The sequence below is a fragment of the Gopherus evgoodei genome, unplaced genomic scaffold (genome assembly GCF_007399415.2).
Source record: "Gopherus evgoodei ecotype Sinaloan lineage unplaced genomic scaffold, rGopEvg1_v1.p scaffold_35_arrow_ctg1, whole genome shotgun sequence".
NCBI classification, from domain to species: domain Eukaryota; kingdom Metazoa; phylum Chordata; order Testudines; family Testudinidae; genus Gopherus; species Gopherus evgoodei.
The window spans coordinates 2,857,321-2,879,570 of NW_022060027.1; the positions used below are offsets into that span (position 1 = coordinate 2,857,321).

At 67.0% G+C, this 22,250-nt stretch overlaps 4 protein-coding genes across 20 annotated transcripts in view; 2 read left to right on the forward strand and 2 right to left on the reverse strand.

Moving 5' to 3' along the window:
- LOC115641537 (myosin-10-like) overlaps window positions 1-2,980 on the reverse strand; it is a 58,936-nt gene extending 55,956 nt beyond the window's left edge. For 6 of the 11 annotated variants that reach the window (XM_030544754.1, XM_030544748.1, XM_030544746.1 and 3 more), the window contains exon 1: window positions 2,716-2,980. The gene's annotated coding sequence lies outside the window, so the exon portion shown is untranslated. Of the gene's footprint in view, window positions 1-937; window positions 1,272-2,715 lie in introns of those variants that run through there. The other 5 variants (XM_030544753.1, XM_030544751.1, XM_030544752.1 and 2 more) reach the window with 2 other exon arrangements.
- Window positions 2,981-4,907: 1,927 nt separating this feature from the next.
- IZUMO2 (IZUMO family member 2) lies at window positions 4,908-8,592 on the forward strand. The gene is made up of 6 exons (XM_030544739.1): window positions 4,908-5,136; window positions 5,421-5,495; window positions 6,067-6,153; window positions 7,160-7,240; window positions 7,534-7,657; window positions 8,553-8,592. Exons 1-6 carry the CDS (start codon window positions 4,908-4,910, stop codon window positions 8,590-8,592), a joined length of 636 nt encoding a protein of 211 aa, XP_030400599.1.
- Window positions 8,593-9,542: 950 nt separating this feature from the next.
- On the reverse strand, window positions 9,543-12,929 carry IZUMO3 (IZUMO family member 3). The gene is made up of 6 exons (XM_030544740.1): window positions 12,677-12,929; window positions 12,105-12,179; window positions 11,753-11,842; window positions 11,479-11,496; window positions 10,613-10,693; window positions 9,543-9,859 (listed from the first exon to the last, which is right to left on the reverse strand). The coding sequence occupies exons 1-6, from the start codon at window positions 12,927-12,929 to the stop codon at window positions 9,765-9,767; spliced, it is 612 nt and encodes a 203-aa protein (XP_030400600.1). The 3' UTR covers window positions 9,543-9,764.
- A 1,212-nt stretch (window positions 12,930-14,141) lies between these two features.
- Window positions 14,142-21,766, forward strand: LOC115641585 (skin secretory protein xP2-like). 7 transcript variants are annotated; one of them, XM_030544875.1, is made up of 7 exons: window positions 14,142-14,366; window positions 14,529-14,693; window positions 15,602-15,676; window positions 16,689-16,778; window positions 18,005-18,280; window positions 20,745-20,808; window positions 21,098-21,766. In XM_030544875.1, the coding sequence occupies exons 4-7, from the start codon at window positions 16,703-16,705 to the stop codon at window positions 21,744-21,746; spliced, it is 1,065 nt and encodes a 354-aa protein (XP_030400735.1). In that variant the 5' UTR covers window positions 14,142-14,366; window positions 14,529-14,693; window positions 15,602-15,676; window positions 16,689-16,702; the 3' UTR covers window positions 21,747-21,766. The 7 variants fall into 7 exon arrangements, with proteins under 7 accessions (XP_030400735.1, XP_030400736.1, XP_030400737.1 ...); XM_030544876.1 differs by having other exon boundaries at window positions 14,532-14,693; XM_030544877.1 differs by lacking the exons at window positions 14,142-14,366; window positions 14,529-14,693 and having other exon boundaries at window positions 15,467-15,676; window positions 18,005-18,022; window positions 18,197-18,280.
- Window positions 21,767-22,250: the final 484 nt, after the last annotated feature.

Genomic DNA, 22,250 nt, shown 5'->3' on the forward strand with positions numbered 1-22,250 from the left:
AGGAATGCCTCTGAGACCCACAGGCCAGGCTGCATCACCCCCCACCCCCAGCCCCTCGTGAATCGTCTGGCCAGGCGTCCCCCTCACCCCGGCTCAGTGAGCACCAGGCAGGGAATCTGCCAAAGCCAGGGGAGATGGGCTGGTGGGCAGAGAGGGGGCAGGATACCGGGGTAGATGTGACTGTGGGGGTGGGAATCCATCTCCCTGTCCTGTCCTGCCCTCAACCTCCCTCTACAGGGGCAGTTATTGCCAAGGGGGGGTTGATGGAGGTGGAAAGGGAGTGAGGTCTAGTGCTCAGAGCAGGACTCCTGAGTTCTCTCCCCAGCTCGGGGGAGGGAGGGGTTGTGGGGACTAGAAGTTAGAGCAGAAGGGCTGAGAGCCAGGATTCCTGGGTTCTCTCCCCATCTCTGGAAGGGGAGTGGGGGTTAGTGGTTAGAGCCATGGGACCAGCTTGGAGGGAAACATCCCATTCCCTGCCCCTGCCAATCTGAAAGATCAAAGTCCCCTAAGGAAAGGCCCAGCCCCAAAATGCCCAGCGGCCTCTTCTCTCCCTTCCTTCCCCCCCAACCCTGCACTGTCACTGAAGACACAGCGGGGGGGTGGAATCACGCCAAGCCGGCCCTGCAGGTGCCTGTCCATCTCCCGCTCCCCTCTGGCTCCCTGATCCCGACGCGCCAGCTAATTGGTCTGGCAGCCTCCCCTTGGGCTCATGGCTCCCGCCAAGAACAAGAGGGCCGGCCGCCTATTTTCGGTGCAAAAGGAGCCGGCCCAGATTCTCAGCACGGGGATATAAATACAGCCAGCCCAGTGCCCGGGCGCCCTCCCTCCCGGTGACAGGACCCTCCCATTCCCACCCTCATCCCTTTCAACCGGACGGGGGCCACCACTCCACCCCCGTCAGTTCGAATCAGCTGCTGGCTACGATTCGCGTCCTCACCACAGCCCAGTGCCGCTCAGAGCCTAACTCAGTCCTTACGGCCGCAGCTCCAGCCCGAGCCAGGCAGGGCCCAGGCACCAATTGCTGCCGGAAAAAACGGTGCGGGGGAGAGATTTGATACGGTGCAATTCCCTCTGGGGTGCCGGGCCGTTCTGCTTGCAAAATCGAGAAGCATGGGGCCTTCCTTCCCAGTATGAAAGGGGCCGTACCCTGGGGGAGTTTCTTCCAGCAGCCAGGCCCGCGCCAGCCCAGTATCACCACCCCCACGCTCAGCTGGGCTGGGCCGGCAAAGCCAGCAGGAGTCTGGTGCGCCGAGCAACACGGGTATCCGAAGCCACAGAAAATACCCGCGAGAACTCAGGTCCCACGTAAACCTCTAGCACAAGCCGCTGCGTTTGCCTGGGCCGACCCGCTGCGGCTAGAAACCAGTCCCTCTCCGGGGACGCAGGGTCCACAGCCCAGCTAAACAGGGACAGATGCCAGAGACCAGAGTCGTTCAGCACGCGAGGGGGGGGGAGGGCAGAGCCGCCGTCTCACGGCCTTAGCTCCTATGGAAAGCTAAGAGTCCGGGCGTCTTTTCCCCCTGGCACAAACCCACCTCAGTTCCCCCCCGCCCCCGGATGCGGAGCGGCACCGAAAAGTCTTCCCGGCCTACGTGCCAACATGGGAATCTCCTCCCATGCCGAGGGAATTTCATGCCACATTGAGCCGCTTTGCCCAGCATAAGCCACAGAAAAATTCTGGCGTCCCTCGCCCTAAACAGACCCCGCTTTGGGGGGTCAAGGAACCTGCCTGGCCTGGTTCCTCTCTTTCTGCCCCGGCCCGTGAGCGAGACACGGACCCGCCGGACAGCAGGTTCCGTTCCCCACCGCACCCACCAGGCCTCGGCAGAGGATCTCGCCCAGGAAAGGGAATCGTGTCATGTCACTGCACAGCCCCCAGCAAAGAAACAAACCGAACTCGGCCTTGCCCCAGGCCAGTTCCCGGGGTCAGACCAGGGGACCCCCAGGCTGGCACCCTGCTGAGCATAAGGGGACCCCAGGGCCAGATAAGGGGACCCCCCGCGGCAGATAACAGGACCCCCGGGACCAGCTAAAGAGACCTCTGGGCCAGTCTCCTGCTGCAGATGACGGGACTCCCGGGCCACCTCCCTGCTGCAGATAACGGGACCCCAGGGACCAGATAACAGGACCCGCGGGCTGGCCCTCTGGTGAAGATAACGGGACCCCTGGGACCAGGTAACAGGACCCCGGGTCAATCTCCTGCTGCAGATGACGGGACCCCGGGCCACCTCTCTGCTGCAGATAACAGGACCCCCGGGCCAGCCCCACTGTGCGGATAACAGGACCCCCGGGCCACCTCTCTGCTGCAGATAACAGGACCCCCGGGCCAGCCCCATGGTGTGGATAACAGGACCCCCGAGCCACCTCTCTGCTGCAGATAACAGGACCCCCGGGCCAGCCCCCCTGTGCGGATAACAGGAGCCCCGGGCCAGCCCCATGGTGTGGATAACAGGACCCCCGGGCCAGGCCCCTGCTGCAGATAACGGGACCCTCGGGCCAGCCCCATAGTGCGAATAATGGGACCCCCAGGCCAGCCCCCTGCTGCAGATAACAGGACCGCAGGCCAGCCCCATGGTGCGGATAACACGACCCCTAGGACAGGTAACAGGCCCCCCGGGCCAGCCCCCTGCTGGGGCTACCAGGTCCCCCGGACCGGATCGCGGCCCCCCCTTCCTAGCACGGGCCGGTACCGGCGCCCGCCTGCGCGGGGGTTACCTGAGCAGGGCCGGAGGAGGGTGTCCGGGCCGGGGAGGTGTTGGCCGCAGCTCTCACGGGCTATTGACAAGGCCGAGCCGTGCTCACTGGCCCGGAGAGGCAGCCGGGTGATTATGCAAATTTATGTAAATTTATGCAATTAGATTATTGCATTTTTGGACCCATCCAGGCCCAAGGGGCACCCCCGCCAGCCGGGTGCCCCCCCAGGAGAGTGGGGGAGGGGACAAAGCCAGGCCCCCCCCTCGTCCCCCCCACATCAGCCAGGTGCTGCCGGTCCAGCGGCCAAGGAGCTACTGCGCTGCCCCGGGCTGGGGGGCGGTGTCCCGGTGCTATGGCCCCGCCCCCTCCGAGGCAGCCCACCAATGGCACAGGGGTGGGACCCCACAGTAGCCCTCCGATAGGTTGATGGGGGGAAGGCCACGCCCACTAAGACGTGGGCGGGAGGTGAGGGTGAGCGGCAGAGGTTCTGACCAATCGACCGAGCGCAAATACTGGCGGGGGTGGGGCGAGTGGCGGCTGAATGGGGCGCTTTGTGTGAAGCTTGGGGGGACGGGGGATGGCGGGATCAATGGGGCCCATTGTCTGGGGCCCCGCGGGGGGGCAGATAGTCATTGGACCAGCAAAGCGCCCCCTTCCACCGCAGGCACGGAACCCAGGAGTCCTGGCTCCCAGCCCCCCCCCATTGCCCCTGCTCTAACCACTAGACCCCACTCCCCTCCCATAGCTGGGAACAGGACCCCAATCTTCCCTGCAGAGGTCCCAAGCGGCTGCCAGACTCACCCTCTGTCCGAATTCCCTGTGCATGGAGCCCCGGGCCGGCACACACACCCCCACTGCCCAGGCCTCCGGGCCGGCGCGCTCACCCCCCACACCCTGCCCCGCCCAGGTTGCCCTGACCACTTGCGGCTTAAGCCACCAGGGGCTGGAACTGGGTGCTGCCAGGCTTGGGGGGTTCCTCCGCCCGCCCCGGACATGGACCCTGCCTGCAATGACACAGCACCAGACCGGGCCACGGGAGAGTGAGCCCTCCGGAGCCCAGCACCAAGCCTGGGGATTCAGTGGAGCTGGCTGGCAGAAGGAGCCAGCCTGGCACCCCCCCCCCAATCCCGGCCCAGGCACTCTGTGCCACCACCACAGCCCCCTGCTGTCACCCACACTCAACCCCCAGCCCAGGCATCAAACAGCATCGGGAGGTGGGGTCTTCCCATGCCACCAAGAGGGGACAGGCCCTGCTGCCAGGCTCACAGGGGGTCACGGCAAAGCTGGGGCTACGTTATACTTCCCCTCCCACACGTTGTCCGGTTAGACTGGCGATCATTGGGACAGGGAATCTCTCTTGCTCTGTGTCTCCGTGTCTGGGCAGCACCTGGCCCGACGGGGCCCCGATCTCAGCAACTCCATGTCTGGGCAGCGCCCGGCCCAATGGGGCCCTGATCTCGGGGAATCCGTGTCTGGGCAGCACCCAGCCCGACGGGGCCCCGATCTCGGCGACTCCGTGTCTGGGCAGCGCCCGGCCCAATGGGGCCCTGATCTCAGGGAATCCGTGTCTGGGCAGCACCCAGCCCGACGGGGCCCCGATCTCAGCAACTCCATGTCTGGGCAGCACCCGGCCCAATGGGGCCCTGATCTCGGGGAATCCGTGTCTGGGCAGCACCCAGCCCGACGGGGCCCCGATCTCAGCGACTCCATGTCTGGGCAGCGCCCGGCCCAACGGGGCCCTGATCTCGTGGAATCCGTGTCTGGGCAGCACCCAGCCCGACGGAGCCCCAATCTCGGCGACTCCATGTCTGGTCAGCGCCCGGCCCGATGGGGCCCCGATCTCGGCGACTCCATGTCTGGGCAGCATCCGGCCCGACGGGGCCCCGATCTCTGGGAATCTGTGTCTGGGCAGCACCCGGCCCAACAGGGCCCCGATCTCGGCGACTCCGTGTCTGGGCAGCGCCTGGCCCGACGGGGCCCCGATCTTGGGGAATCCGTGTCTGGGCAGCGCCCAGCCTGACGGGGCCCCGATCTCGGTGATTTTGTGTCTGACCAGAGCCCGGCGCGACTCTGTACCCACACACTCCTCTGCCCACACCGTACCCACAATCCCACACTGCATTGTGAGGTCACCCTTGCCCCGAGGATTCTCCCTGGTGCCTGGCGCACGGTGGGGCTGAGAACGGGCAGAACTCGTCCCACTGGGCTGCGCCATGGCGCTCCTGGCTCCCCTTGTGCTGGGGGCCTGGCTGGTGGCGGGGGCCGGGGGCTGCCTGCAGTGCGACCGGCAGATCCGCAGCACCCTGGAATCGCTCCGCACCGGCCTGGTGCCCCGGCAGATCCGCGACAGCCGCCTGCGGGCGCGGGCCCAGGTCCTGCTGCGTGGCATGGAGGGCGAGTTCTTCCGCCACTACGCCACCAGCCAGTTTGCAGGCACAGCTGGTAGAGGGCACGGTCAAGGGACCTCTGGGGGGGCATGACTGGGGGTATCCAGTGGGCACAGCCTGAGGACACTGCATGTGGGGGGGAGTCATAGGGCAGAAGGGATGAGATCTGAATCCACCAACACTCCACTGTTCCCTCTGTACCCAACCCTCCAAGCCCCCACTGCCCTGGCACTCAGGGCTGGCCCCAGGGCAGCGCTAGGGGGCGCTGTGCTGCAGGGGGCGGGACGGTGGGCGGGCACCACAGTCCACCTGGGGCCGATGTTTTCTCCCCCCTTCCAGCTCTGAGCAGCATCAACGCCCTGATCCACCGCGTGAGGCTGACGGCAGCCGGCCTGGAACGAAGCGCCCTAACAGGTGACAGCCCCCAGTGCCCCACAGCATCACCAGTGCCCCACAGCAGCCCCCACTCCTGCACCCCCAGTGCCACCAGCACCCCACAGCACCCCCCAGGCCCACACCCACAGAGCCCCCAGCATTCCACAGCAACACCAGCACTGTGCAGCACCCCTCAGCGCCTCACAGCACCAGCAGCGCCACAAAGTCCCGCACCCCACAGCGCCCCCCAGCACCCCACAGTACCCCCAGCATCCCACAGCACCACCAGCGTGCCACAGGCCCACACCCCACAGCGCCCCCAGCATCCTACAGTGCCCAACAGTCCTGTGCCCCACAGCACCAGCAGCACCCCACAGTGCCCCAGAGCCCTGCACCCTACAGTCCCATGCTCCACAGCCCCACCCCCCACAGTCCAGCACCTCCCAGCATGCCACAGTCCCATGCCCCCGGTACCCCACAGTGCCCCACACCCCACAGTACCATGCCCCCAGCACCCTACCGTTCCGCATAGCCCCACAACCTATAGCCCCCTTCTCCCAGCACCCCACAGTACCCCCCGCACTGGAGTCACTCCCCCATCTGTCCGCAGACCAGGCCCTGCTGGACGCGCTGGTCGCTTACAGGCGCAGAACAACCATGGAGCTGAAATCGGCTCTGAAGGAGCATCAGGCAAAAGGTACCTGCTCCTGGGGAGAGGGCCGGGGCTGCCCCTGAGCCTCTCCCCCTTCCTCCAACCCCCCCAATCCCCCAGTTCTGGGGGACCCTTCAGTCACAGTCTGGGGCTATGATCGGTTTCTCTCTCCCCAGCTTGTAACCCCAAAACCTGTGGTAAGTCAACTTTCCATCGCTGCTCAGGCAATGGGGCAGGGGGCCTGTCCCCCTAGGGGGCGCCGACCCCGGTCTGGCCCCAGGGGGGAGGAACCGGCTGTCTCGGGGGGCAGGGAATGGGGCACGGGGCCTGTCCCCCTAGGGGGCGCCGGCCCTGATCTGGCCCCGGGGGGAGGAACCGGCTGGCTTGGGGGGCACGGGGCCTGTCCCCCTAGGGGGCGCCGGCCCTGATCTGGCCCCGGGGGGAGGAACCGGCTGGCTTGGGGGGCACGGGACCTGTCCCCCTAGGGAGCGCCGGCCCTGATCTGGCCCCGGGGGGAGGAACCGGCTGGCTTGGGGGGCACGGGGCCTGTCCCCCTAGGGGGCGCCGGCCCTGATCTGGCCCCAGGGGGAGGAACCGGCTGGCTTGGGGGGCACGGGGCCTGTCCCCCTAGGGGGCGCCGGCCCTGATCTGGCCCCGGGGGGAGGAACCGGCTGGCTTGGGGGGCACGGGGCCTGTCCCCCTAGGGGGCGCCGGCCCTGATCTGGCCCCGGGGGGAGGAACCGGCTGGCTTGGGGGGCACGGGGCCTGTCCCCCTAGGGGGCGCCGGCCCTGATCTGGCCCCGGGGGGAGGAACCGGCTGGCTTGGGGGGCACGGGGCCTGTCCCCCTAGGGGGCGCCGGCCCTGATCTGGCCCCGGGGGGAGGAACCGGCTGGCTCGGGGGGCAGGGAATGGGGCAGGGGGCCTGTCCCCCTAGGGGGCACCGGCCCTGATCTGGCCCCAGGGGGGAGGAACTGGCTGGTTCGGAGGGCAGGAAATGGGGCACAGGATGGGGGGCGGGGGCTGGATGTTTCATGCTTTCCCCCTTCCCAGGCTGGCTCTACTATGACGTCTTCGACTGCACCAGCTGCAGGAAGGCCAAAGCCGTGTGTCTGAAGCAGCACCACTGCCTTGGTAGGGGGGGAGTTGAGGGGCAGAGGGGTGGGGGGCAGGGAGCCATGGGCAGATGAGCGTGATGTCCAGCGGGGCTGTGGGGTGCAGGGTCGGGGGGATATGGGGGCTTCAGCATGGCCATGGGGCAGGGAGGGGCACAGAGCTGATGCCCGGGGATATCACTGACCCCAGCCCCCCACGTGGGGGGTGTCGTGGTTGGGTCAGCGCTGAGGGGGGCAGACAGCAGTTGTGGGGGGGGATACTCAGGAGGGTCCTTCAGCTCTGTCAGCTCCTAACCCCCCTCCACAACACAGTGGACTCCCAGGTCCGGCTCTCCCTGCGGTACCGGCCCCCAGCCCCTGGCCCGGCCATCGCCCGGACCGGCGTCTCCGTGGTGCTGTGCATGGGAGCCCTGCTCTTCCTGGCGCTGAGCGTCGCGTGAGTGAGAGAAACCCACGCGCCCCAGAGCCGGCTGCATCCTCCGTGCCCCCCGCAAGCTGGCTGCGCCCCCTGAGACTCCTCAGACCCAGCTGCATTCTCTGTGATTCCCCCCCCAAGCTGGCCGCACCTCCTGAGCTCCCCCAGAGCCAGCTGCATCCTCTGTGCCCCCCCCCGAGCTGGCTGCACCCCCTGAGACCCCTCAGAGCCAGCTGCATCCTCCGTGATCCCCCACCAAGCTGGCCGCCCCTCCTGAGTTCCCCCAGAGCCAGCTGCATCCTCTCTGCCCCCCCCAAGCTGGCTGCACCTCCTGAGCTCCCCCAGAGCCAGCTGCATCCTGTGCCCCCCCCCCGAGCTGGCTGCACCCCCTCAGACCCCTCAGAGCCAGCTGCATCCTCCGTGATCCCCCACCAAGCTGGCCGCCCCTCCTGAGTTCCCCCAGAGCCAGCTGCATCCTCTCTGCCCCCCCCAGCTGGCTGCACCCCCTAAGACCCCCCCAGAGCCGCCTGCATCCTCTGTGCCCCCCCCCCCGAGCTGGCCTCATCCCCTGAGACCCCCCAGAGCCGGCTGCATCCTCCGTGCTCCCCCCCGCAGCTAGCCTCATCCCCTGAGACCCCCCAGAGCCAGCTGCATCCTCCGTGCCCCCCCCCCGAGCTGGCTGCACCCCCTGAGACCCCCCCAGACCTGGCTGCATCCTCCATGCCCCCCCTGAGCTGGCTGCACCCCCTGAGACCCCCCAGAGCCAGCCTCATCCCCCATGGCCCCCAAGAGCCGGCTGCATCCCCCGAGACCCCCGCAGAGCCGCCTGCATTTCCGGAGACCCCCAGAACGGCCGCATCCCCCGCGAGCGAGCAGTCACTGTCCGGGTCGTCTGACTCTGTCTCTCGCCCCCCAGGGCCGTCACCTATTGGAGGAACCAGCAGTCCCTGAGGTAGTAGCACCCACACAAGCACCCCGGCCCGGGGCCTGGCAGCCACCTGGGGCGGGGCTGCAAGGACGCGGGAGCTGCCGAGGTGGAGATCACAGACAGGAGGCGCTAGCCCCCGGCCCCCAGATCGCAGACCCCTCCTGCCTCAGCTTGAAATTAAACACAGACAACAAGGTTTTGGGTAGGGTCCTGGCTCCCACCCCACTCTAACCACTAGACCCCACTCCCCTCCCAGAGCCAGGGATAGAACCCAGGTGTCCTGGCTCCGAGCCCCCTGCTGTAACCACTAGCTCCACTCTCCTCCCAGACCAGGGAGAGAACCCAGGAGTCCTGGCTCCCAGCCCCCCCCACACCCCCACTCCGCTCTAACCACTAGACCCCACTCCCTTCCCAGAGCCGGGGAGAGAACCCAGTCCTGGCTCTCAGCTCCCCCCCCACCGGCTCCACTCTAACCACTAGACCCCACTCCCCTCCCAGAGCTGGGGAGAGAACCCAGGAATCCTGGCTCCCAGCCCCCCCCACTCTAACCACTAGCCCCCACTCCCAGTGAGGAATCTATGTACAAACTACAACAGTATTTTATTTCCAGGCTTACACTGGGGAAGCCTTGGGGCCTGGCATGCCCAGGTAGGGGAGGGGCTGGGTCCTGCTGCCCCCCCAGGCTGGGGGTCCGGGTCCCGCTGCCCCCTTGTCAGTCCCTCACCTGGCTAGCACGCCAGCCACGTGCCCGGTCCGGCCCAGGCCCTTTCCTCCAGCCACCTGCGGTGTCGGCAGCACACACAGTACCTAGGGGGGAGCGGCTGTCAGGGTCTGCCCCCTGCCCCCACCCCCAGACTCCTGGGTTCTCTCCCTGGCTCTGGGAGGGGAGTGGGGTCTAGTGGTTAGAGCAGGGGGGGCTGGGAGCCAGGACTCCTGGGTTCTATCCCCAGCTCTGGGAGGGCTGTTCAGATTCCTCCGAGTGCTTGGTGGGGTCACCCCACTTTCAATATCTGCGGTCAGCCCGGAGGGGCAGAGGCCCCCAGAATCTGCCTCAATTAGTGGGTGATCTCAGGTTTTGGGGTGCATGGGGGCAGGGTTGCTGTGAAGGGGGGAAATGTGGGTGGTGGGCGTCAGAGGCAGGGAATGTAGGGTACCCAGGGCAGCCCCCCATCCTGCACCCCCCAGGTCCAGGCAGGGCACTCACAGCAGGGCGGCTGAGGCCAGTAGCACGGACTGGCAGACCAGGAAGAGATAGAGGGTGATTTCCTTCCTCTCCGCGTCCCGTGGGTCCTCCTCTGGGGACAGGAAGGGGGTGAGCCCCGAGCGCCCCCCACACCTCCACCCCACTGACCAACAGACCCCTGGTTCATACCTCTGCCCTCCAAGTCCCAATTAACCCCACTGCCCCCCAACCTCCAGGAGCCCACACCCCCTGCCACCCCCCAGACCCTATTCACCCCACTGCCCCCAACCCCCAGTATCCCACACCCCCTGCCACCCCCCAGGCCCCCATTCACCCCACTACCCCCGAATCCTCAGTATCCCACACCTCCTGCCGCCCCCCAGGCCCCCATTCACTCCACTGCCCCCAACTCCCATACCCCACACCCCCCAGGCCCCCATTCACCCCTCTGCCTCCAACCCCCAGTACCTCACACCCCCTGCCGTCCCCCAGGCCCCCATTCACTTCACTGCCCCCAACCTCCAGTACCCCACACCCTCTAGGCCCCCATTCACCCCTCTGCCCCCAACCCCCAATACCCCACACCCCCTAGGCCCCTATTCACCCCTCTGTCCCCAAACCCCAGTACCCCACACCCCCTGCCACCCCCCAGGTCCCTATTCACTCCACTGCCCCCAGTACCCCACATTGCCTGCTGACCCCCATTCACCACACTGCCCCCCAAAACCCCCATACCCCTCACCCCCTGCTAATCCCCTGTTCACCCCACTACCCATCAGCCCCCCTTCACCTCACTGCCCGACAGCCCCCCGTCCTCCCCTCCCCCAGCTGCCCCCCCACTGTCCTGCCCCCTGGCAGCAGCTACCTCCGCAGAGCTCCCCGTCGAAGCACTGGGCATTGATGCGAAGGCAGGTCCAGCAGTCGAGAACTGGCCCCTCCGTAACCGCTGGGATGTGGAAAGAGGGGACCAGGTCAGGGACCCACAGGGAGACCCCGCCCTGCCCTCCAGGGGCCGCCAGCTCCCACCCAGCCCCAGGGCAGGGACTGGCTGGCTCAGGAATGGGACATGGGGCTTTTCCCTCTAGGGTGCGCCGGCTCCCATCCGGCCCCAGGGCAGGGAATGGGGACTGGCTGGCTCAGGGGGGCAGGGAATGGGGCCTAGAGACTTTCCCCTCTAGAGGGCGCCAGCTCCCATCAGGCCTCAGGCAGAGACTGGCTGGCTCAGGGGGACAAGGAATGGGGCCCGGGGCCTTTCCCCTCTAGGGGGCGCCAGCTCCCACCTGGCCCCAGGGCAGGGACTGGCTGGCTCAGGAATGGGACATGGGGCTTTTCCCTCTAGGGGGCGCCGGCTCCCATCCGGCCCCAGGGCAGGGACTGGCTGGCTCAGGGGGGCGGGGAATGGGGCCTAGAGACTTTCCCCTCTAGAGGGCGCCAGCTCCCACCTGGCCCCAGGGCAGGGACTGGCTGGCTCAGGGGGGCAAGGAATGGGGCCCGGGGCCTTTCCCCTCTAGAGGGCGCCGGCTCCCATCAGGCCCCAGGGCAGGGACTGGCTGGCTCAGGGGGGCAGGGAATGGGGCACGGGGCCTTTCCCCTCTAGGGTGCACCAGCTCCCATCCGGCCCCAGGGCAGGGACTGGTTGGCTCAGGGGGGCAGGGAATGGGGCCTGGGGCCTTTCCCCTCTAGCTGGTGCTGGCAGGGGGTTGTGGGTCGGCGCTGGGGGGCCACACTCACTGCAGTCCTCGGAGCAGGCTGTGGGGGAAGCACAGACAGACGCAGCGTTAGAGCCCCCTTCCCATGGGGCACTCCCTGTCCCCCACACCCCTCAGAGCCCCCCACCGCCCGCCTACCACCCAGAGGACCTTACCCTGATCTCAAGGACTCTGGACCCAGATCTCCCTGCTCCGCCCGCAATGCTGCTTGTGTCTCATAGGGCTGGAGATGGGGAGTCCCTGGCTGTCCCATGGGGGAGTGGGGCGGGCAGCCCCCCATCTCTGGGGGCACTTACCCAAGTCGGCGAAGCTCTCCAGGGCCTCTCGGAGGCGAGTTCGCAGGGAGTCGCGGTGCTGGGCCAGTGTCAGCTGCAGCAGGTGAACTCCTGGGGGGCAGACAGACATTGCTGGGGGGCAGCAGGCCCCATGCGCACCTGGCACCCCTCCCCCAATGCCAGCCGAGATGGGGGCACCTGTCACGTGGTCCACGCCCCACTTCGGAGACCCACAGCCCCACTCCCGCCCCCCCACCTCCCGGCCACTGCCGGCTCCTGTCCAGCCTCCCTGCCCCCTGGAACCCCCAGCCCTGCCCCCACCCAGCCTGGGCCACTCTCAGCCCTCCCAGATTCACCCCACACACAGACTCACCTTTCCAGGGCGTCTCCTTGAGAGCCCTCAGCCAGCCGCTCAGAGCAGCTTTCACAGCCAGCATCCTGCGGACATCTGTACAGGGAACCAAGGGGTCAAAGGGGGCGCTCTCTGCCCCCCAGCAACTGTGCCGGTGCCCCTCACTCCCAACCCGCAGCCCCTGCTAGCCCAGCCCTGGACTCCCCCCCAGCCCTGCTGGTGCCCCTCACTCCCGATCCACAGCCCCTGCTAGCCCAGCCCTGGGCTCCCCTCAGCCCTGCCAGTGCCCCTCACTCCTGACCCGCAGCCCCTGCTAGCCCAGCCCTGGACTCCCCCCCAGCCCTGCTGGTGGCCCTCACTCCCGACCCGCAACCCCTGCTAGCCTGGCCCTGGGCTCTCCCCCAGCCCTGCCGGTGACCCTCACTCCCGACCCACAGCCCCTGCTAGCCCAGCCCTGCCTCCCGCCAGCCCTGCCAGTGCCCCTCACTCCTGACCCGCAGCCCCTGCTAGCCCAGCCCTGGACTCCTCCCTCCCCAGTCCTGCCGCAGCCTCCTGCTGCCCAGCCCAGGTACCCCTGGGGGAGGGGCACGCACCCAGCACCCGGTGGTGTTTCTCTGGCAGATGGGTGCTGTAGAGGCGCTCAAAGGCCTCGACCTGGCGCTGAATTAGAGCGTCCCGGTTGGGCACTTCAGAGGGCACCGCCTCCCCCAGCAGAACCCCCAGCCCCCGCAGGAAGGGCCGGTCGCAGTGCAGGCAGCCGCCCGCCCCCCAGGGGGGCAGCAGCAGCAGCAGGAGCAGGAGGGAGCAGGACATGGCCACGGATCCCCGGCCTCGCTGTGACCTCATCGCCCCAGTGACATCACAGAGGGGCAGAGTGGTCCTAGGCAGGGAGGAAATGACATTGTAGGCAGAGGAGGGGGTTAAAAGGTGTTGGCTGCCACACAGGAAATGATGTCACAAACAGAACTGGGATCTAAGGAGAGGAATAGGTGTAGAACAGGAAGTGATGTCAGAGGCAGAAGAGGCAGTGTGACGAAGTGGGAATGTCCTTAATGTTTTCTCTGAATACGGTGTTGGTGCCTCAGTTTCCCCTATGCAGTTCTTAAGTATCTAGGTGGTGGGATTAGAGTGTGTGGTTGTTGCAGAGCCATAGAGGGCCAGTGTGATGCCGTCTGCACAGAGAATGGCCGACACCCTGTCTCCTGGGACTGATGGCCTGGGCCCCTCCCCTGCAAGGTGCCAGCTGAAGGTGTTGGAGAACAAAGGGATCAGGTGACCTCCTGGCCCAAGAAAAGGACAAAGGCCAGAGATGGGGCTGGAGAGTTTCAGTGCAGAGCTGGCTGGGGAAAGAGAGGTCTGGCCTCCCTGGCCCCAGGATGGACCTGACTTGGGGTACGGTTTCTGTACCTACAAGCTCTGTTTTAGATTGTGTTCCTGTCATTGAATAAACTTCTGTTTCACTGGCTGGCTGAGAGTCACGTCTGACTGCGGAGTTGGGGTGCAGGGCCCACGGGCTCCCCAAGGACCCCACCTGGGCGGACTTGCTGGGGGAAGCCCTCGGAGGGGCAGAGGATGCTGAATGCTCTGGGGCCAGACCAGGAAGGTGGAAGCCGTGTGAGCTTCTTGCCCTGGAGCCAGTCTGCTCGCAGAGAGGAGACGTCACCAGAGTCCTGCCGGGCTTCGTAGGGAGCCGTTCCAGCATCGCCCGGGGACTCCGTGACAGGCGGTTAAAAGAAGAGGTGGAGGCAGCACAAGAGACGATGTCAGAAGCTGAACAGGCAGCTAGTGGGAGGAGCGGATGTAGAACAGGAAGTGATGTCAGGGGCAGAAGATAGAGCTAAAGAAGAGTTGAAGGCAATCAGGAAGTGATGTCGAAGGCAGAACAGGAAGTGATGTTCACAGCAGAAGAGGGGCTTAGAAAGGATTGGAGACAGAACAGGAAGTGATGTTCACAGCAGAAGAGGGGCTTAGAAAGGATTGGAGACAGAACAGGAAGTGATGTCAGAAGCAGAATGGGAAGTGATGCAGGATTGCTGACCCTTGACCTTGATCTCCATCCTGGGATTTTGGTCCCCCCCCCGTGCCAGGAGTTGCCCTGTTCCCCCGGGCAGAGTCCCCCGGATCCCAGCCGTGGCCTCGGGGCAGCAGGAGGAAGGGCCGGGTTGAGACACAAACCAGGTCTAGGAGCTGGCTGGGGAACTCGTTCGAATTCTCACACGCTCGTCAACCCATGGATGGTGGCGATAGGCTTGTTTCTGGGCGTGGGTCCCGGAGCGAAACCCAGTGAGTTAAACTCCTTGTTGAAACACTTTGCAAGCAAACTGAATATTGAAAATAACAACGGTAGCAGTGAAGGGGAAAGTGTGGCCATTGAATGCATTGGGGAAACTGAGGCACACATGGGCTTAGTAAAAATATTACAGAAAATCCCCCCCTTTGTCACAGGAGATCCAGGATGTGATGTCAGACGCAGAAGGGGCTAAAGAAGAACTGAGGCACAACAAGAAGTGATGTCAGTGGCGGAACAGGAAGTGATGTCAGAAGTGGCACAGACCTTTATGGCAGGCCTGGAGGCAGAACAGGAAGTGATGTCAGAGGCAGAAGCAGCCTGTAAGGGAGGATTAGAACAGAACAGGAAGTGAGCTCATGGTGGTTGCCGGGGCGATGCTGGCGCTGGTGGTGCTGGTGCTGCCCCTGCTGGCCCCAGGCGCTGCCCCCTGCCTGCGCTGCTGGCCGGACGCGCCCCCCTACGTCCACTACGACGTGCGGCTGCTGCTGGGGGCGGCGCAGCCCGGGGGGGCCGCGGGGCTGGAGCAGGAGCTCAGCGCCCTCATCCTGGGGGGGGACCCCGGTGTCCGGGTCATGGGTGAGGGGTGGGGAATGGGACCCCCCTGGGGGTCACAGCACCCCCTGCCCTTCCCCCCACGGCATCCCCCACTGACACCCCTGCTGAGCCCCCCGACTTCCCCATAACAGCTTCTGATGAGCCCCCCACTCCCTGCTCCCATAGCTCCCCCCTCCCTGCAGCCCAGCGCCCCCTGCTGAGCCCCCCGCCCCGCTCCCCATAGCCCAGCAGCCCCTGCTGAGCCCCCCACCCCAATCCCCACAGCCCAGCGCCCCCTGCTGAGCCCCCTGCCCCAAACCCCATAACCCAGCGCCCCCTGCTGAGCCCCGTGCTCCCCTCCCCACAGCCCAGCGCCCTCTGCTGAGCCCCGTGCTCCCCTCCCCACAGCCCAGCGCCCCCTGCTGAGCCCCCCACACCCTGCTGAGCCCCTAACCCGCAGCCCAGTGCCCCCTGCTGAGCCCCCAGCCCCCTGCTGAGCCCCCCGCCCCCTCCCCACAGCCCAGCGCCCCCTGATGAGCCCCCGTCCCCCTCCCCGCAGCCCAGTGCCCCCTGCTGAGCTCCTGACCCCCGCCCTGCAGCCCAGCGCCCCCCTGAGTCAGGCCGAGGGGCATGGTGGGTGCTGGAGGGGCTGACAGGCAGCAAACCTCACCTCTGTCCGTCTGTCCGGCCGCAGAACGGGAGCGCCTGGAGCGAGAAGCTGGGAAGCTCTTCTATCGCCTGGACCAGATCATCACCCGCAACCGGCAGGGTGAGCGCCAGGGGCCCAGCCCCCCTCCACCTGCCCTGTCTGCCCCGCCTGGAGGGAGCAGCAAACCCCGTGATGGATCAGGGCTTGCCTTTCCCTCCCAGAGCCAGGGAGAGAACCCAGGAGTCCGGGCTCCCAGCCCCCCCACGCCCCTCCAGTAACTAAGGGATGACAAGAAGTTGGGACTTTTTCCCTTTTGACCTGAGCCATTAGCCGAAATTCAGGGTCTTGTGGCCTGTTGCCATTCAGAGGAGAAATCGAGCCCTAGATTCTAAGGCCAGTGGTGACGGTGTGATCGTCTGGCTGGATCCCCCCGCCCCCCGGCCTCCACCCCCCCGCCCACCGGCCTGGTCTAGACTGAACTGGGGCTGGAGATGCAGTGAGGTACCTTTGGGACGATCCCCTTTCGTCAGTCGCATCCTGGCCTGCTTGCAACCCGAGCACCAGCCAGGGATGGAGAAGAGCCCTTGGCCCCCAAAACACTGCAGGAGACGGGCTCTTTGTTCACAATCCCACGCCTCCTCCGACACAGCCCTGTGCCCAAAAGCTCTCCCGGGAGGTTTGTTCCCTCGTGCCCCAGGGCTTCCATCAGGGGCTTCGTCACCACCTTCTCCCATGTCTCTCTCCCCGTCCCCTAACATATGACCCAGCCCAAGCCAGGCAGTGGCCTTCCTGGGGCAGACCCCACCATCAGGACAGGTCGTGGGGGGGTTCCCATCACTGGAGGGACTCCACCTCCCAGCAGGACGTTGCCAAATGCCATCTCCTACCTGCATCTACCCCAGGGGCTAGGTCAGCCCAGCCCTGGCACACACGGGGTGTGGGGGGGCACCGTCGCCCTGAGTTCTAACCATGGCCCGTGCTCCAGTGGCCTCGTATGAACAGTTCAGCTCCAGGCCGAGCACGAAGCTTCCTTCCCAGCTGTGCGCGGGGGCCGGGCATGGCCCAAATAAGTTGTGTGACACACGGTGCCCTCCACCCCCAATTCCTCCCCTCCCCCACTCCTGCCCCACAGATCCAGGACGCCTGATGAAAGAGGCAGCGCTTGAAAAGCAGAACTTCACCCGGCGCCTGAGAGCAGCGTCGGCAGCCGTCCGGCAGCAAGGTACCCGCTGCGTCCGCCTCCTGCCCGAGTCGGTGCCCCTCACTCCCGCCCCGCAGCCCCTGCTAGCCCAGCCCTGGGATCTCTCCCAGCTCTGCCGATGCCCCTCACTCCAGCCCCACAGCCCCCTGCTAGCCCAGCCCTGGGCTCCCCCCAGCTCTGCCGGTGCCCCTCACTCCCGCCCCGCAGCCCCCTGCTAGCCCAGCCCTGGGCTCCCCCCAGCTCTGCCGGTGCCCCTCACTCCCGCCCCGCAGCCCCTGCTAGCCCAGCCCTGGGATCTCTCCCAGCTCTGCCGGTGCCCCTCACTCCAGCCCCGCAGCCCCCTGCTAGCCCAGCCCTGGGCTCCCCCCGAGCCCTGCCGGTGCCCCTCACTCCCGCCCCGCAGCCCCCTGCTAGTCCAGCCCTGAGATCTCCCCCAGCCCTGCCGGTGCCCCTCACTCCCGCCCCGCAGCCCCTCCTAGCCCTGCCCTGGGCTCCCCCCAGCCCTGCCGGTGCCCCTCACTCCCGCCCTGCAGCTGCCTCCTAGCCCAGCCCTGGGATCTCCCCCAGCCCTGCCAGTGCCCCTCACTCCCGCCCCGCAGCCCCCTCCTAGCCCAGCCCTGGGATCTCCCCCAGCTCTGCCGGTGCCCCTAACTCCCGCCCCGCAGCCCCTGCTAGCCCAGCCCTGGGATCTCCCCCAGCTCTGCCAATGCCCCCACTCCAGCCCCGCAGCCCCCTGCTAGCCCAGCCCTGGGCTCCCCCCGAGCCCTGCCGGTGCCCCTCACTCCCGACCTGCAGCCCCTGCTAGCCCAGCCCTGGGATCTCCCCCAGCCCTGCCGGTGCCCCTCACTCCCGCCCCGCAGCCCCCTGCTATCCCAGCCCTGGGATCTCCCCCAGCTCTGCCGATGCCCCTCACTCCAGCCCCGCAGCCCCCTGCTAGCCCAGCCCTGGGCTCCCCCCGAGCCCTGCTGGTGCCCCTCACTCCCGCCCCGCAGCCCCTGCTAGCCCAGCCCTGGGATCTCCCCCAGCTCTGCCGGTGCCCCTAACTCCACCCCGCAGCCCCTCCTAGCCCTGCCCTGGGATCCCCCCAGCCCTGCCGGTGCCCCTCACTCCTGGGTTCTCTGCCCGCTCAGGGTGGGGGGGCGGGGCAGGGAGCCCCGATTCCTGGGTTCCATCCTGGCTGGGGTGGGGAGCTGGATTAGGGGTCGGGGCCGTTCTGCCTGCGCTGATCCGTGTCTCTCTCCTCGCAGTGTGCAGTGCGTCCTGTGGTGAGTCCGTCTGTCCGTCCGTCTGCCCCCCTGGGGGTGGGGGCCGCAGCTCCTGCATCTCGCGCTCTAGGCCAGCCCCCAACACTGCTCCCTGGGGAGGGGCCCCCAGGAATGTGGGGGGCTGGGACGGCTCCCCTGGAGGTGTCTCTCTAATGGGATCCCCCCCCCAAACAGGACGGCCTGAGCCCTTTGATTTGTCTGAGTGCGACAGCTGTGAACGCCTCCAAGCTCGGTGCAGGGACCAGAGGGTCTGTGCAGGTAACCCCCAAACCCCAATGGCCCCAGCCCCCCAAATCCTGACCCCCCCAGCCACCAAACCCCAACACTCCTCCACACCACCAAACCCCGACACCCCCAGCCACCGAACCCCAACACTCCTCCACACCCCCGAACCCCAACACTCCTCCACACCCCCGAACCCCAACACCCCCAGCCACCGAACCCCAACACTCCTCCACACTCCTGAACCCCAACACTCCTCCACACCCCCGAATCCCAACACCCCCAGCCACCAAACCCCAACACCCCCAGCCACCAAACCCCAACACTCCTCCACACCCCCGAACCCCAACACCCCCAGCCACTGAACCCCAACACTCCTCCACACCCCCGAACCCCAACACCCCCAGCCACCGAACCCCAACACTCCTCCACACCCCCGAACCCCAACACCCCCAGCCACCAAACCCCAACACCCCCAGCCACCAAACCCCAACACTCCTCCACACCACCAAACCCCAACACCCCCAGCCACCAAACCCCAACACTCCTCCACACCACCAAACCCCGACACCCCCAGCCACCGAACCCCAACACTCCTCCACACCCCCGAACTCCAACACCCCCAGCCACCGAACCCCAACACTCCTCCACACTCCTGAACCCCAACACTCCTCCACACCCCCGAACCCCAACACCCCCAGCCACCAAACCCCAACACTCCTCCACACCACCAAACCCCAACACCCCCAGCCACCAAACCCCAACACTCCTCCACACCACCAAACCCCAACACCCCAGCCACCGAACCCCAACACTCCTCCACACCCCCGAACCCCAACACCCCCAGCCACTGAACCCCAACACTCCTCCACACCCCCGAACCTCAACACTCCTCCACACCCCCGAACTCCAACACCCCCACCAACCGAACCCCAACACTCCTCCACACCCCTGAACCCCGACACCCCCAGCCACTGAACCCCAACACTCCTCCACACCCCCGAACCCCAACACCCCCAGCCACCGAACCCCAACACTCCTCCACACCCCTGAACCCCAACACCCCCAGCCACCGAACCCTGACACCCCCAGCCATCAAACCCCAACACTCTTCCACACCCCCGAACCCCAACACCCCCAGCCACCGAACCCCAACACTCCTCCACACCCCCGAACCCCAACACCCCCAGCCACCGAACCCCAACACTCCTCCACACCCCCGAACCCCAACACCCCCAGCCACCAAACCCCAACACTCCTCCACACTCCTGAACCCCAACACTCCTCCACACCACCAAACCCCAACACCCCAGCCACCGAACCCCAACACTCCTCCACACCCCCGAACCCCAACACCCCAGCCACCAAACCCCAACACTCCTCCACACCCCCGAACCCCAACACCCCCAGCCATCAAACCCTGACACCCCCAGCCACCGAGCCCCAACACTCCTCCACACCACCGAACCCCAACACCCCCAGCCACCGAACCCCAACACTCCTCCACACCCCCGAACCCCAACACCCCCAGCCACCGAACCCCAACACTCCTCCACACCACCAAACCCCGACACTCCCAGCCACCGAACCCCAACACTCCTCCACACCACTGAACCCCAACACCCCCAGCCACCGAACCCCAACACTCCTCCACACCCCCGAACCCCAACACCCCATCACTGAACCCCGACACCCCCCAGCCCCCAAACTCCAACACTCCTCCACACCCCTGAACCCCAACACTCCTCCACACCACTGAACCCCAACACCCCCAGCCACCGAACCCCAACACTCCTCCACACCCCCGATCCCCAACACCCCCAGCCACCGAACCCCAACACTCCTCCACACCACTGAACCCCAACACCCCCAGCCACCGAACCCCAACACTCCTCCCCAGCCACCGAACCCCAACACCCCCAACCACCGAACCCCAACACTCCTCCACACCACCAAACCCCAACACCCCCAACCACCGAACCCCAACACTCCTCCACAGCACCAAACCCCAACACCCCCGACACCCCCCAGCCCCCAAACTCCAGCCCTCCTCCACACTCCTGAACCCCAACACTCCTCTACACCCCCAAACCTCAACACTCCCAGCCACCGAACCCTAACACCCTCAAACCCCGAACCCGAACACCCCCAGCCTCTCGAACTCCGACATCCCTCCACATGCTGCACCCCCCATGGCCCTCAAACCCCAGCATCCTCCACAGCCCCCTGAACTCTCCTGAACCTTTTTCAGTTTCCCCCACAGCCCCCCCCATTCACCCTCTAGTACCCCCATGGCCTCTTCTAGTTCCATCTCCCCACAGCCCCCAAACCTCAGCACCCCCCGCACTCTCCCCAGCCTCCCCATCACCCTCTGGTGCCCTCCACAGCCTCCCAAACCATTCATCCCCCTGAGCCCCCTCCACGACCTCCAACCACAGCCCCCTTTCCACCACCAATTCCCGCCCCAGCCCCCTAACTCCTGCCCCCTCTCTCTCCCCAGGAGCTGCCGTGATCCTGGCCATGGGGCTGAGCCTGCTGGGGCTGGTGCTGGGAGCTGCAGTGGGGTGAGTGGGGATCAGACAGAGGTGGGCGGCGGAGAGGGAAGTGGGACCCAGGCGTCCTGGGGAAGAGAATGGAGATGGGCCCCGATCCAACCCTGGGGCTGGGGGCTGGCTGGGAGGGACAGGGGTGGGGAATGGGGCCACTCCCATCTAAGGGGCACTGGCTTGGGTCTGGGGTAGGGGGGGCTGGCTGGGGGGCGGTGGGATGCAGCCATTCCTCTAGGGGCACTGGCTCTGGCCGGGGCATGGGGCTGGCTGGGAGGCAGGAGCCTGAGGCCCCGGCCCGGGACAGGGCCTTCCTTTGTTACAGGAGGCGAGCGAGGCCGGCGGGCGGCACAGGGGCCGAGGAGGGGCCGGCGGCAGCCAGGACAGAGCCCCCGGCAGAGCAGCGGGACGGGGCCCCCGTGGACCTGGAGAATGGGGCCCCCGCAGAGCAGGGGGACGGGGCCCCCGCGGACCTGGAGAATGGGGCCCCCGCAGAGCAGCGGGACGGGGCCCCCGCGGACCTGGAGAATGGGGCCTCCGCAGAGCAGCGGGACAGGGCCCCCGCGGACCTGGAGAATGGGGCCCCCGCAGAGCAGCGGGACGGGGCCCCCGCGGACCTGGAGAATGGGGCCCCCGCAGAGCAGCGGGACAGGGCCCCCGCGGACCTGGAGAATGGGGCCCCCGCAGAGCAGGGGGACGGGGCCCCCACGGACCTGGAGAATGGGGCCCCCGCAGAGCAGCGGGACGGGGCCCCCGCGGACCTGGGGAATGGGGCCCCCGCAGAGCAGCGGGACGGGGCCCCCGCGGACCTGGGGAATGGGGCCCCCGCAGAGCAGCAGGACGGGGCCCCCGCGGACCTGGGGAATGGGGCCCCCGCAGAGCAGGGGGATAGGGCCCCCGCGGACCTGGGGAATGGGGCCCCCGCAGAGCAGGGAACCGGGGCCACGACTCATTAAATGTTGGCGTCTTTTCCCATCCCAGCTTTTCTGACTGACTTGCTCCCGTAACCGAAATCCCGAGCCGACAGGCCCCTCTCCCCCAGTATCCCGCCTCCCCCAGCCCCACAGACCCCTCTATCCCAGCATCCTGCCTCCCACAGCCCCATGGGCCCCTCTACCCTGCCTCCCCCAGCTCCACAGGCCCCTCTAACCCGGTATCCCACGTCCCCCAGCCCCACGGGCCCCTCTACCTCACCTCCTCCAGCCCCCCTACGGGCCCCTAGACCCCGGTATCCCACCTCCCCCAGCCCCTCGGGCCCCTCTACCCCCCATCCCGCCTCCACCAACCTCCTGGGCCCTGCTACCCAGCCTCCCCTAGCCCCACAGGCCACTCTAGCCCGGTATCCAGTCTCCTCCAGCCCCACAGGCCCCTCAACCCTGGTATCCCACCTCTCACAGCCCCTCGGGCCCCTCTACCCCCGTCCCACCTCCACCAACCCCCCAGGCCCCTCTACCCAGCCT